The following is a 15,444-nucleotide window of genomic DNA, read 5'->3' on the forward strand; positions in this document are numbered from 1 at the left end:
GTGACGCTGAAGGGCAGATGCATTCAGGGGAGGGACCAGCACCAGAGAAGAGAGGCAGGGCAGGTGTGTAGAGAAAGGTATTAGAAGAGGAGTAGCTCACATGATCAGAGTGGGGCTACTGGAGGAGTGGGCACAGGGGGGAGAGAACGGCTGGTGGAGGGGGGCAGGTCACAGGAGGGCTGAGGGCAGTGAGAAGGGCAGGAGTCAGGACAGCAGAGGAGGGTAAGGAGTTGGGGGGCAGCATGCACCAGGGGAGATGATGGAGCAAGGAGAGGAGACATGGCAGCAGAGAGAAAAGGTAAAGGTTTATAAAATATTTATTAATAACTTGGTATGCTGCCCACAGCCAGTTTGTTTGCGCCCCACGGTGCAGTTTGGGTTTAAGTGGGGATCAACACGTGGCCGGCAAGTGGGAGTCAAAACAAAAAAGTAGTCAGCTCTTCGGTTTATATGTGTTTTAGTAGTTAAATTCTTGGACTGTCATTGCTCATGAAAAGTGCTGTCCCATGGGTAGAAATCAGGTAAATATTGCATTTTATTAATATCAGCAGAACTGACTTAAATGGGGCCTGTGTGTTGGGTAGTCTTGTCTTAATCTTTGTATTCGTGCCTGTCAGTGTGAGAGAAGCTATTTGTATATATTTGCTTGCATGTGCAACCACACTTAAGTTGAGACCCTCAGCATGTTCTGTAAGTATCAGTGTGGCCCCTGGGTCTTCCAAATTTGAGTTGCCCTAGCTCATTCCTGACAGGTGTCTGTCTAACCTGGTCTTAAATATCTCCAGTGATGGAGATTCCACAATATCACTAGGCAATTTATTCCAGTGTTTAACCACCCTGACAGGCAGGAAGTTTTTCCCAATGTCCAACCTAAACCTCCCTTGCTGCAATTTAAGCCCATTGCTTCTCATCCTAACCTCAGAGGCCAAGCAGAACAATTTTTCTTCCTCTTCCTTATGATACTCTTTTAGGATATGTCTACACTACCACCCTAGTTCGAACTAGGGTGGTAATGTAGGCAACCGGAGTTGCAAATGAAGCCCGGGATTTGAATTTCCCGGGCTTCATTTGCATATTGCCGGGCGCCGCCATTTTTAAATGTCCGCTAGTGCGGACTCTGTGCGGACTAGGTAGTTCGGACTAGGCTTCCTATTCCGAACTACCGTTACTCCTCGTGGCCATAGGCTACGTCTAGACTGGCATGATTTTCTGGAAATGCTTTTAATGGAAAAGTTTTCCGTTAAAAGCATTTTCGGAACAGAGCGCCTAGATTGGCATGGACACTTTTCCGCAAAAGCACTTTTTGCGGAAAAGCGTCCGTGCCAATCTAGAGGCGCTTTTCCGCAAAAAAGCCCCGATCGCCATTTTCGCGATCGGGGCTTTTTTGCGGAAAACAAATCTGAGCTGTCTACACTGGCCCTTTTGCACAAAAGTTTTGCGCAAAAGGACTTTTTCCCGAGCAGAAGCAGCATAGTATTTCCGCAAGAACACTGACAATCTTACATGAGATTGTCAGTGCTTTTGCGGAAATTCAGGCGGCCAGTGTAGACAGCTGGCAAGTTTTTCCGGAAAAGTGGCTGATTTTCCGGAAAAATTGTCCAGTCTAGACACAGCCCCAGTGTTTAAAGGCAGAGCTGACTAGAATCAATTGAGAGTCCTTGTCTTGTCTCAGTGATCGCTTGAGCAAAAAACATTGATAAAATCTTGTGTAGACTGACCTTGGACTCAACATGCAGGGAGTGTGTTGAAGGGCAATGCAAAGGAGGCAGTGGTGGTGCGGTACCATATTACCTAGTGAAATCATTGGTGTTGAAATTACTAAGGACTGGGATTTGACCACAGAACTGACACCTTCTTAACAAAGACTCCATTTTTTGCTATTTAAAAAGCAAATCAATGTAACAGAAAACTGAAATGCTCTCTGGTAACTTTTTAAAAATCAAAGTTTAAACTTTATTGAAAAGATTGGATAGTTTGCAATTGAAAATATTTGACCTACACTTAAGGCAACTGATTTAATTTTATGTAAAATTTTGCATAAAAAAGGATGGCATTTTTTTAAAATGTTCAACTATATTGATATACATTTTGATCAGATCTACTTCTGATGTGATATTTTTGTGTGGTTGTGGTTTGTTGGGTGTGGTGTTTGTTTGTTTGTTTTTTCTCACCAAAAAATCCGGGGGGGGGGGCGCCAAAACGATTTGAATTGAGCCCCACACTTCCTAAAGCCAGCCCTGATGAGTGGTGTGGAGAAAGTGAATAAGGAAAAGTTGTTTACTTGCTCCCATAATATAAGAACTAGGGGCCACCAAATGAAATCAATGGGCAGCAGGTTTAAAACAAATAAAAGGAAGTTCTTCACACAGCGCACAGTCAGCCTGTGGAACTCCTTGCCTGAGGAGGCTGTGAAGGCTAAGACTATAACAGGGTGTAAAAGAGAACTAGATAAATTCATGGAGGTTAAGTCCATTAACGGCTATTAGCCAGGATGGGTGAAGAATGGTGTCCCTAGCCTCTGTTTGTCAGAGGGTGGAGATAGATGGCAGAAAAGAGATTGCTTGATCATTACCTGTTCGATTCACTCCCTCTGGGGTACCTGGCATTGGCCACTGTCAGCAGACAGGATACTGGGCTGGACGGCCCTTTGGTCTGACCCAGTATGGCCATTCTTCTGTTCTTGTGCTCTATATTGAAGTGTAAGCACAATGTTTATATTTAAAGTGATTTATTTTGGGGGAGGGGGGTGGTAAAAAAGAAAAAAGTAAACAATTTCTCAGTAAGAGCTAGCAGAGTTTTGACACTTCGATTTTATGTCTGATTTTGCAAGTAAGTAGTTTTTAAGTTAGGTGAAACTTGGTGGTATACAAGATAAATCAGACAACAGAAAGGGGTACAGATGATTGTAAAGTAGAGAACCACTTATTTAGTGCAGTGCTACCAGTAACATGAAACCGCCATCATCATGCAAAAGCTTTCAGAGCAGATGGAGAGTAAGCGGGAGAAACAAGCTGCAGAAATTGCTAAAAAAGCCTGACCTGTCAGTATCCTCTGCGTCCAGCAACTGTCATGTGATATAAGGAGCCTGTGAGAGGGGCCGCAGTTTCAGGAAGTAAAAGCAGGAAAGTTTGATTGGCTGCCAGGCGCTGCTCATGCTAATCAGGAGGCGTGTGGTTGTAAATATCGACATGAACATATTTCTAACATGCAGAGTTCTAAAAGAAGCTGGACTGTGCTTGAATGGGACGGGCACTTGCGTTAGGATTTCTATTCCATAGTTTCCGAGGTGTTGCATGAGAATAAGCGCCATGATAAGAAAGTTTGTGTGTGTGATTGTGTGTGTGATTGTGTGTGTGTGTGTTTGTTTGTTTTGTGAAGGCTATACTTTCAGGGATCATTTCTATAGTTTGTAACTAGAGCAGTGCAGTTGAAAGTGGTTGGTCTTGCTATCCACGAGGTGGAGTGAAAGTGTTCTCTTCTGAGCACGAATTGAGTAGGCAGTGTTGCTTTAATGCAGCTGCTGTCTGTTATTAATGACTGTTCTTTCTTCCCTTTTGGGAAGTTGGAGGGAGAAAACATAGGCTGAGTGGTTAGCTCTTATCAAAAGTTTAAAAAAAGATATGTATTAAAGAGAGCTGCTTATAGTTTGTGTTTGCTAGTGAAATTTCTTTATTTCAGTGTTTGTTTGTTTGCGGAAACCTCTGGTTTTTCTTGGACTGCTCTGGTTGGTATGTTCCTTATTTTTTCTTCTGAAACAACTTGCCAGCTGTCTACACTGGCCACTTGAATTTCCGTAAAAGCACTGACGATCTCATGTATGATTGTCAGTGTTCTTGCGGAAATATTATGCTGCTCCCGTTCAGGCAAAAGTCCTTTTGCGCAAAACTTTTGCGCAAAAGCGCTAGTGTAGACAGCTCAGATTTGTTTTCCGCAAAAAAGCCCTGATCGTAAAAATGTCAATCAGGGCTTTTTTGCGGAAAAGCACGTCTAGATTGGCCACGGACGCTTTTCCGCAAAAAGTGCTTTTGCGGAAAAGCGTCCGTGCCAATCTAGACGCTCTTTTCCACAAATGCTTTTAATGGAAAAACTTTTCCATTAAAAGCATTTGCGGAAAATCATGCCAGTCTAGCTGTAGCCATAGGGCTGACATTGTCCCCTCAGCATAGTATTTCCGCAAGAACACTGACAATCTTACATGAGATCGTCAGTGCTCTTGCGGAAATTCAAGCGGCCAGTGTAGACAGCTGTCAAGTTTTTCCGCAAAAGCAGGTGCTTTTGCGGAAAAACTTGCCAGTCTAGACACAGCCATTGGGCAATATGTGATGTCCAGACAGTATATCAGAATTACTGTCTCTTGACTTCTAGGCTCAGTAATGGTAGCAAGATCAGGTCTGCTTCTGCAGTTTTCCCCACCGTAGGAAAACCAGGAGAAATGTTTCCTCTCACCTACTCTTCCCAGCTGAACTGCATTCTTTCTTTATCTTGCACCTTTCACTGTGACATAAAAGGCTTATCTGGGTTGGCCAGTTCCTTTAGGGCAGGGGACTGGCAGTTTTGGGGATACAGGAGTCAGGGCAGGGCCTTGGGAATGTGGGGAGTTTAGGGGTAGAGGATAGGGTTGTATCGGGTGCAGGAATTAGGGTAACGGGCTGAGGAGGAGTTCAGGGCAAGGAATGGGAATGGCTGACAGCTTCTCTCTGGATGGTGGGGACTGTGTACCCTGCCTTCTGGCTTCTCTCTGGGTTGGGTGGAGGGCTGCACACCCTGCCCACCAGATTCTCCCTGGGGGCCAAGCTGTGAGGACGGGGGGAGCTGCACAGGCCTGCCTTACTGGCACTCTCCAGTCCCTGGATGGGGGAGGACACACAGGCTGGCCCTGTTGGCACTTCCTGGTCCTGGTCCATGGTACTGAAGAGGGGGCTGCTCAGGCCAGCACTCCTGGGGGACCGAGGGGGATAGGGTGGCACAGGCTGGTGCTCTCTGGGCTCAGTTCAGGGAATGGAGTGGGAGGGCTGTGCAGGCCAGCCCTGATGGTGCTCCCAGGTCCTGGTTCAGGGTGGGAGGGGGGGCTGTACAGTCTGGCCAGGGGGTGGGCACGCTGGGCAGTCCGGTGGTGCTGGGGTGTGGGAGGTTGTGGTTTCTTGGGTTGGCCTGTGCTGCCTGGCCTTGGCGGTGCTCCGAGGAAGTGGGGAGGTGTGGCGGTGGAGCTGGTGGGACTTTCTTCCCCCTGGTCCAGCGCTGCAGCCAAGGGCCGGGGGCAGAGGGGTTTGAGATAGGGTGGCCACTTACCTGGGCCAGTGGCCAGAAGATGGTAAGCTCCAGCTAGCCACTGTCTTCCTTGTGAAGCTTCCCGCTGTGGTCACTCTGCAGTATAACTGTCCCTCCAATCAGTCCCCTCTCTTTCCAATTGAGTTCCAGGCACATCCCAGATGTTGCTTTAAATTCTGACGAGAGGAAGCTACATACCAAATTTGGTGATCCTAGTCTTACCATTTAGGAGGAGTTCTTAACAAACAGACTCGCAGACAGACTGATGGACATACTCGCAGACAGACACATAAATCTTATATATATATATATATATATATATACACAGGGCTTGACAATTAGTGTAATCTACTCGCCCGTGGCCAGTAGACTACAAGCTGGCACAGCGGTAAGCGCATGCGCAGCGTGCGGAACTGCGCGGCTTGTGAGTGGGGCTCGCCGCCACTTGGCGAGCCCTGTATATATATATATTTATGTCTGAAGAAATTAAAGCGTGATAAAGGGGATGTGTTTGAGATTGTATAGTCAGAAGAGGCGTGATTACTTATTTATTTATCCTTTGCAGGTATTTGTGTTGACACAACTAATTCCTTGGGCCAGACCGCTTTGTTTACTGCTGCATTGCTAGGACTTGGTAAATTAGTAGATGTGCTCTTGGAGTATGGATCAGACCCAAATCAGTTAAGTATCAGAGGCAGAATTACATCCTTAAATTGAAACAAACTTAAGTTTGTTACAACATCAACTTATTGTCATACACAAGATTTTATTTAGTAACGGTCAGTGAGCAGATGAAAGAGAGAAATAACCTTCATCCAACTGTACTTGTTACAGAGCTGATGGGGAAAGAAAAAAACCCAGGGCCCTGATTTTTTTTATAAAGTATTTAGTCTTTGCTCTGCTTAGTGTTGCATGGCTCATGGCCTAGTCTATACTTAAACATTAGGTTGACATAGAGATATGATGCTCAGATGTGTGAAAAATAGTGCCATAGCAATAGTGACCTCACGTGGTGTAGGTGTGTCTCCTGTCAACTAAGTTGCCTGTCAGGTGGATTACCTACAGTAATAGACAAACACCTTACATCCTTGTAGGAAGCATCTGCAGCAGTTCTCAAACTTCATTGTACTGTGGCCTCCTTCTGACAGCAAAAATTACTACACAAACCATTAGCAGAAACTGAAACTTCACCCCACCCAATCCCTACCATCCTGGGTGAGAGTGGCCAAAGCCCAAGACCTTCAATCCTGTGCCAGAGACCTATAACCTGAGTCCCAGCACCTATGGCTGAAGCCAAAACCTGAGCCCTGCCTCCAGGGCTGTGTCCAGACTCAGGGGTTTTTTCGGGAAAAGTAGCCTTTTTTCCAAAAAAACTTCACCTGCGTCTAGACTGCAGCCGCGTTCTTTCGAAATTAAATCGAAAGAATGCGGCTTTTCTTTCGACGGTGGTAAACCTAATTCCACGAGGAAGAACGCCTTCTTTCGAAAGTGCTCTTTCGAAAGAAGGCGTTCTTGAAAGCAAACAGGCTTTTTAGAAAGAGAGCATCCAGACTCACTGGGTGCTTTCTTTCGAAAAAGCGGCTTGCTTTTTCGAAATTCCGCGTGCAGTCTAGACGCTCTCTTTCGAAAGAGGCTCTTTCGAAAGAGGCTTGCAGTCTAGACATAGCCCAGGGTAGCTGGGCTTTGCCTTTGGCTTTGGTCCTGGGTACCACGGTGCAGCCATTGGCTTTGACCTGGGGCCCCAGCAAGTCTACACCAGCCTTGGCAACCCCATTAAAATGGGGTTAAGACCCACTTTGGGATCCCGAACCACAGTTTGAAAACCTGTGATCTATGCTGTGACATTGCAGCAATGTAGACACGGTCAAAGTGATTTGGATATTGCGGTGCTTAGCAGAGAAAAGCCTAAATACCTGTAGAAATCTAGGCTCAGGTACCTTCCACTGAAAGCAAATAAAGTGTTTTAGAGAACAGGCAAAGAACTCCACCTAGGAAATACCTCGGGGAAGGTTGTGAATTGTTGAACTTGATGCTGCAGTGGCACAGCTGCAGGTTTGCCACTGCAGTCCCTTAGTGGAGAAGTTTCCTATATCAATGGTAGGAAGTACCTGCACTCAGGGGACACATGGGTTTTACATGACCCCGTCCCAGCCCAGGGAAGGGCCCAGACAACCTGCCTCCACCTCAGGCCCTGCCTCTCACCTACTCTGTCCCCATCCCTCCCCTTTCCCACCCTTGCTTTGCCCCCATCTTACCCCTTCCCCAAGCTGGGGTGGAGATCCAGCTCTCTTCCGCACTCAGTGGCAGAGGAAGTGGAGCATCGTAGCCACAGCTCATTCTGCTCCCCTGGCCATGTCACTCCACTTCCGTGCTGCTTCCCCCTGTCGCTGCCAGTGAGTGCGGGGGCTCTGATTCCTGCTGTGGGTGCCAGGCCTCTCCGCTAGTGCCGTTGGATGCCTGGGCACTCTGGCCCTGCCAACTGCTGGTGGGCTTTTTGCCCCTCCTGCCCATGACTTTTGGAGGGCATGTACTCACTGTGCCCCTCCCCACATGTCGCCCCTGTCTGCACTATGTCGATGAAGGTACTCCACCTCCTTGATCAGAGTTAGGTATGTGTAACTACCAACATACCTGGGGACATACATAGTTCAATCTGTTTTAAGTGTAGACTAGGGCTCTGTTTCCAACTCGGTCTTGAGGTAAATGCCTGGTTGAAGTGAATGGCAGAAGGGAATACTGTTCACAACTTTTGCTAATGTTTTTGTTTGTCCCTCAAGAGACAGTTTTTTTACTAGGCTGGATCAGCAGAATAGCATAAAACCTAACTGGAAGTTTGAAAATGCTAAACATTAATCATAGCTTCAGAAGCACCTTCCCAATGAGAGTAAAAAGGCAAAGCTTGTTTTCTGCAGAAAACAGGAGGGCTGTGTCTACACTGGCAAGTTATTCCGGAAAATCAGCCGCTTTTCCGGAAAAACTTGCCAGCTGTCTACACTGGCCGCTTGAATTTCCGGAAAAGCACTGACGATCTAATGTAAAATCATCAGTGCTTTTTCGGAAAAACTATGCTGCTCCCGTTTGGGCAAAAGTCTTTTTCCGGAAAACTGTTCCAGAAAAGGGCCAGTGTAGACAGCAGAGTAGTGTTTTCCGCAAAAAAGCCCTGATCGCGAAAATGGCGATCAGGGCTTTTTTGCGGAAAAGTGCGTCTATATTGGCCACGGACGCTTTTCTGTTAAAAGCATTTCCGGAAAATCATGCCAGTGTAGACGTAGACGAAAAGTGCAGAAAAGCGTATTAAGAAAAGGATGCGATTTTCCTGCCTGCAATTTTCCAGTGTCTGGGGTGACAATAAAAGGCCACACAATTCTCACTCCATACATTTAATCCCCTTTGGCAAGATTAGGGTAGTTGGGTTTTTTTGTTCTAACACAGAAAGGTAGTTTGAAATGCTTCTGTTCTAATATTCCTCAGCCGCTGTTATGATGGCAGCACCCCAGTACATGCTGCAGCATTCTCAGGAAATCAATGGATTCTCAGTAAGTTGTTGGACGCAGGAGGTGATCTGCGAGTACATGATAAAAATGGAAGAAATCCACAGTACTGGGCTATGTCAGCTGGCAAGGAAAGTAGTGCTCAGGTACACATATATGTACACTTCATAGTTTGATCTTGGAAATTGTGTCTGGGAACAAAAATTCCATACCCAGGAAACATGTTTTTTAAGATAATGTTGAATGAATTGCTTTGTGTTACTTTCCGGCTGAGATTATATTCTGAGATCTTAATCATGAAAGCTCAGTGATTTCAGTGGGACTCTACATAGTGGCAGAAATCTGCCTGTACTTACAAGCAGGCTATAAGATCAGAGCTATAATGTGAAAATGTGCAGAGATGAGAACTGCAGCAATAGGCCCTGATCTTGCAATCCCTTGCATATTCCATGAATAGTTCTATTGGAGCTGCAGCTACTCATGTATGTGATAGCATACGTGTGTAAGTGTTTGCAGGATGAAGTTCCAGAACTATAAACATTCTGGAATAAATATTACTTATTTATTACTGGAACAAAATGTTATAAGAAAGCTGTTGATTCAAAATTATTGTGTCTTGGTATGAGATCATTTGTCTTTCATTGTGCATATTTTACTGAGAGACCTAGTCTCAGTAATTCAAGAAAGATTGTTCCTTTACTAGAGAATTTACCTGGACTTGCTTGGGTCCTTGTAGGAGCTCAGGGCAGAGGATGGAGTGGGTGCAGGAGTAAGGACAGGGGGCTGGGAGGTTTGTGGGGGGTCTCTGAGAGGCCACCCGTGGCAGTGGGGGCCATGGTGCCTGGGTGGTTCATGGTTTCCCAGGGCTGCTGTGGACAGTTAGTGGCAGCTCCCCTGAGCTACCTGAAGCTGCAGGGGCTGTGGTGCCTGGTCGGCAGTGGCTCCCCGGGGCCATCATAGTGGCGGATCTATGGTGCCTGGCTGGTGGGCCCACCCAGGCTCCCCTCGTGTCCAGCAATGGGGCTAATGGCCAGGGGTGAGTGCTTTGGGTTCTGGTTTGGGGCATGTAGGTCAGCCAGGAAGGGGGACCAATCATGCCCAGCACCAGCATAGGAGCCTTAGGTGTGGCCATTGGCAGCAACATCCAGAGCCCCTACCCCAGCCTGCCACTATCTTACAGGTGTGCCCACCTCCCTGTGGTCATTCTGCAGTATGTGTGTCCCTCTAGCAGACCCCTCCCTTAGCGTTTTATGAGAAACAGTCGCATTCCAGGCACATCCCATTTTCCTGGCACAGCCAAACTCTGATCTTGCTTTAAGTTATAAGAGGAAGCTGCATAGCAAATTTGGTGCTCTTACCTCTTACTGTTTAGGAATAGTTCTTGAAGAAACGGACTTACCGTGGGAGACAGATACAAGGGCTGCGTCTACACTGGCATGATTTTGCGCAAATACTTTTAACGGAAAAGTTTTTCTGTTAAAAGTATTTGTGCAAGAGAGCGTCTATACTGGCATGTGCCTTTGCGCAAAAGCATCCGTGCCAGTGTAGATGCTCTCTTGCGCAAGAAAGCTCCGATGGCCATTTTAACCATCGGGCTTTCTTGTGCAAGAAATTAATGTTGCTGTCTACACTGGCCATCTTGCGCAAGAATACTTGCGCAAGAGGGCTTATCCCTGAGCGGGAGCATCAGAGTATTTGCGCAAGAACCACTGATTTTGTACATTACAGAGTCAGTGTTCTTGTGCACATACTCACGGCCAGTGTAGACAGGCGGCAAGATCTTGCCAATGTAGACACAGCCACTGACAGACAGATGCACAAATTCTCTTAAATATATAGTAGATTATTAATTGTGCTGGAATCCAGTAGTTTTATCATTTTTACTTTGGGAATTCTTATTGACATTGGTGCTGTCATCTGCAGGGCTTGAGGTTTGATTTTATTTACATATTCAGACAATTGATTTTTCTTTAAATATATATGTACACAGTGGATGCAGCTTCTTTGTAAATGTGCTGAATTTTGATTGACATCTGCATAATAACTTTCGATCATTTATGGGCAGTAAACAGAGATCCTTCATGATCCTGCTCTAAGAAGTTAAAATAGGAACATTTATAACCTAGTATTTTTTGAATGCTTAATGTTTTTCAGATGTTAGAATTTATACGGCGTTGTGCATCACACATGCAAGCTGCAATTCAGAATTTCCCTTCTGATTTACTTAGGAAGGTTGGTTCATCAAAAGTACTTGTCTGCACCCCATCTCTGTTTGGTGGCATTTCTCAAGGGTAAGAATTTAACTTCATAGTGAAGTTTCATCTTATACTTAAGTATCCTGAAACTTTATCATGTGTTTTACTTTTTGTTGTCTTTCTTTTTGACAATATCTTTTTTAAAACCAAATCTGCTTTTTAGCCATCCTAACTTATCAGGATTGCTCATCTTTATATGTGGTCATTAGTACCAATTTTTTCTTTCTACAGTAGGGTCAAATGGTTGGTAGTAACTTACACATTTTTCTTAATTTAAAAGGGAACGTTTCACTGAATAAATCAGATACAGATCAGTATTTTATTAATGTTAAGATATCTGGTACTACATACAATTAAATCCATCTATTTTCTTTATCTGTAAGTCACTGCCAATCTTTAGAGGATGTATCTGTAACAGTTTTACATTTTTTACTGGTAAATCTGATGTGTCTAATGGGAAATATCTTTCTGTTAAGTTAAATACTGTCATGGAAAGATTTGAGGTGAATTCAAGATGTCTGCATATTTGCATTTCTATACACCAGCTTTACACAAAATCATATACAAGACAATAGTTGCATGTCAAAATCAAGTTGGTAAAATATGTCTACTTAAAAAAAATAATTCTTCATGTTTCAGCATGCTATAGGGTTGCCATTGCTATGCTTGTGAGATTCCTTTCAGCGCTAGTGGGTGCTGAGGGTGGTGTCAGCCAGCAATGTGGGAGTCGTAGCAACCTCATTATTTTTGACCAAGGCCAAATCAAATATCAAGTGAAGAATTTGAAATGGATTTGCTGCAGTTTCTTTCTTTCTTTCTTTCTTTCTTTCTTTCTTTCTTTCTTTCTTTCTTTCTTTCTTTCTTTCTTTCTTTCTTTCTTTCTTTCTTTCTTTCTTTCTTTCTTTCTATGGAATGTAACCTTTCAAACAACCATGACCTTCATTAGTAATCTACATGTAGCTATGCTTCTATGTTTTGACATTTAGAACTGCTGACAGTGCTCTGGCTAAACTTCTAAAAGGTGGAGCGAATTCATTAAGAAACATCTACAGTTTTGGGTTTGGGAAGGTAAGACATTAGAGACCATGGACTCCACACTGTTTGATATCTTTTTATTTGTTGAACACAATTAGAATCACATTGTTTCTATTTAAATCCAAACATGGCCTCACATGTATTGTTTTCAGGCTCTGCTAGATATTTCTTATTGTTCACTAAATGGTGGAAAATAAATGGAGACTGATCTAAATGATTATGGAAATCCCAACCCTATAGTTAGAGCCTTGCAAATCCACAGATATCCACTTTATATACGTTTTATATCTTCAGCTAGCCACATCTGCAGATGTTGTGGATACAGATATCTGTGGCTCATTTTTGTGGACATGGATATAAATTTTGTGTTGAGAACCCTACAAATTTGCAGCTGTCCACTTTATAGCCGCAGATATCCGTGGATCATTTTTGTGGAGGCGGATATTAATTTTGTTTCCATGCAGGGCTCTGCCTATAGTCGTTAGATAGGTAATGGCATAGAGAGTTCACTTATTAAGTTTGCAGATGTTATCAATCTGGGAGGGGTTGCAAGTACTTCGGAGGATAGGATCATAATTGAAAATGATCTGGACAAACTGGAGACATGGTCTGAGGTAAATGGGATAAAATTTAATAAGGACAAATGCAAAGAACTCTACTTAGGAAAGAACAATCAGTTTCACACTTACAGAATGGGAAGTGACTATCTAGGAAGGAGAGCGCAGAAAGGAATATAAGGGTCATATTGGACCACAAGCTAAATATGAGTCCTTGACACTGTTGCACAAAAAGCAAATGTGATTCTGGGATACATTAACAGGAGTGTTGTGAGCAAGATACGCGAAGCCATTCTTCTGTTCTACTCTGCACTGATTAGGTCTCAGTTGGGCTACGTCTAGATTGCATCCCTTTTTCGTAAAAGGGATGCAAATTAGACGTATCGCAATTGCTGATGAAGCGGGGATTTAAATCTCTCCCGCTTCATTAGCATAAAAATGGCTGCCGCTTTTTTTCGGCACGGAGCTTTGCCAGAAAAAAGCGCCAATCTAGACGTGGATCTTTTGGAAAATAAAAGCCTTTTCTGAAAGATTCCTTATCCCTTATTTTAAGAGAGATAAGGTGTCTTTCGGAAAAGGCTTTATTTTCCGAAAGATCTGTGTCTAGTCTGGCGCTTTTTTCTGGCAAAACTCCGTGCCAAAAAAAAGCAGCAGCCATTTTTATGCTAATGAAGTGGGGGAGATTTAAATCCCCGCTTCATTAGCAATTGCGATACATCTAATTTGCATCCCTTTTACAAAAAAGGGATGCAATCTAGACGTAGCCTTGGAATACTGTGTTCAGTGCTGGGCACCACATTTCAGGAAAGATGTGGAGAAATTGGAGACGGTCCAGAGAAAAGCAACAAAAATGATTAGAGGTCTAAAAAACCTGAGCTATGAGGGAAGACTGAAAGAATTGAGCTTGTTTAGTTTAGAAAAGAGAAGACTGAGAGGGGACATGATAGCCGTTTTCAAGTATCTAAAAGGGTGTTACAAAGCTGAGGGAGAAAAATTGTTCTCCTTGGCCTCTGATGACAGATCAAGAAGCAATGGGCTTAAATTGTAACAAGGGAGGTTAAGGTTGGACATTAGTAAAAGCTTCCTAACTGTCAGGTTGGTTAAACACTGGAATAAATTGCCTAGGGAGGTTGTGGAATCTCCATCACTGGTGATATTTAAGAGCAGGTTGGATGGACATCTATCAGGGATGATCCAGATGATGCTTGGTCCTGCCAGGAGGGCAGGGGACTGGACTTTCATGACCTCTTGAGGTCCCTTCCAGTTCTAATATTCTATGATTAGGAGTCCTGACAGAGGGATTTATTTTGAAACAAACAAAAGATACTTTAAGAGGTAGGGTGGAAAGATCCCACTTGTGTGATTCTGAGGTGGCAGCTTCTGCTGTGTTCAGTTCAGATTCAGTAGAAAGATCCTTTTGCATATAGTCTTTAAGCCAATTAAAGGCCGTTTGGGATGGTCCCACTTTTTATGTTTTTGGCTAATGTTTCCTTGTGGATGCGTGTATATATAGCACTAAGACAAACAGTTTTTTAGCTTCAAAACATTTTTCACAAACCCTATCTGATTCTCACAACACTCTAAGATCACACAGTTGGTCTGTGGCAGAGCTGGGCCTAGAGCCCACGAATTGCTGAATATTTCTCCGTGTTATACAGTGTATGGTTTTGTCTCAGTTTTATCTAACAGGCAGTACACAGCTTGGGTACCTGGCATCTCTACCTATCATTGGAGATAAAGAAGTGTTTCAGGCAGATGATGAGCCAACATTCTCTTTCCACACTGGACCATACATGATCATGACAAAGTGAGTGGACTCTTCAACAGTTGTCATGTGTTGTTTAATACACATCATCAGCAAACTGCTGGAACAGATGGCTTGTCTGGATTTTTTCCTTTTTCCATAGGGTATGGTTATATAGCACACTAAGCCTGAGCTCTGACTCAGGTTTGAGCCCAAGGTCCCCTTCTGTCCACACACAAATAGAATCTGCTTGTGTCAGTAAGCACTCAGGACCCATATTCTAGGACTCTGCTAGGAGTGTGGGTCAGAGTTCAGGTCCTGCTGTTACTTAGGTCCGAGCCTTGTCATTTTGACACAGGTCGAACCACAGACCTGAGTCAGAAGGTCTGCATAGGGTAATATGGACATGTTACTTAGCATGACTTGTGAGACCTAAGTCCAGCAATTGTAAACACAGGTTTAAAATCCAGCCTGGACACTCAAGTATAGGCTTGCAAATACCAGGTTTATAACCCTGAGTCCCATTGACCTGGGTTTACAGTTCAGTGTAGACATTAGGGTTGTAAAAAAGGTTTTAAAAAAACTGTAATTGTTAAAAATCCTAGCAGTTACATGGTTAACCATGTTTGGTTTGGTGAGACTAGGGAGGGAAGGATTATGAAGAGATGCCCCATGCTGTGGGCTATGATACTGCAGAGCCTGCAGAGGAGTTTAACCGTCATGGAAACGGATAAATCGATGCTTATCGGTTAAACGGTCAAACTCTTAAATCCATAGTAGACATACCCGTAAATACCCAGTAATCATAGAACCTGGGGATGGAAAAGTCCTAAGTTTATTTCATCTCCCTACCACTGGAGGTTTGTCTCTGTTGCCTCCTTTTAATACTTACTGATTACTTGGGCTGCACCATCTGCTCACTATACCCGCCTACCCCCCTCTTCCTGGTCACTTTTGCTTCACTGACAGAGCCTCTTGACGCTGATGATGCGATGACATCATTGTGTCACCTGGCAGGAACATTCTGTCATCTGTTAGGAAAAACTTTTTTATATATGTAGAGAGGTTATCAAGCACTCCTCCCTTCCACATTA

General features: G+C 44.1%; 1 protein-coding gene and 1 non-coding gene across 7 annotated transcripts in view; both read left to right on the top strand.

The window, feature by feature from the left end:
• The window catches only part of TEX14 (testis expressed 14, intercellular bridge forming factor), a 94,529-nt gene that overhangs the window by 25,397 nt on the left and 53,688 nt on the right, over positions 1–15,444 (top strand). For 5 of the 6 annotated variants that reach the window (XR_012897040.2, XR_012897039.2, XM_075904673.2 and 2 more), the window contains 5 exons: positions 5,834–5,948; positions 8,740–8,905; positions 10,914–11,050; positions 12,001–12,082; positions 14,283–14,413. Coding sequence is in view for 4 of the 6 variants with exons in the window: in XM_075904673.2 (XP_075760788.2) it covers positions 5,834–5,948; positions 8,740–8,905; positions 10,914–11,050; positions 12,001–12,082; positions 14,283–14,413 (631 nt within the window). In the remaining 2 variants the exon portion in view is untranslated. The remainder of the gene's footprint in view (positions 1–5,833; positions 5,949–8,739; positions 8,906–10,913; positions 11,051–12,000; positions 12,083–14,282; positions 14,414–15,444) is intronic. The other variant, XM_075904676.2, reaches the window with a different exon arrangement.
• LOC112543979 (small nucleolar RNA U3) lies at positions 3,376–3,591 on the top strand. The gene has a single exon (XR_003087274.3). It is a non-coding gene; the product is annotated as a small nucleolar RNA U3 (small nucleolar RNA).

The sequence above is a fragment of the Pelodiscus sinensis genome, chromosome 21 (assembly GCF_052426305.1).
Source record: "Pelodiscus sinensis isolate ZL-2025 chromosome 21, ASM5242630v1, whole genome shotgun sequence".
Lineage (NCBI taxonomy): Eukaryota > Metazoa > Chordata > Testudines > Trionychidae > Pelodiscus > Pelodiscus sinensis.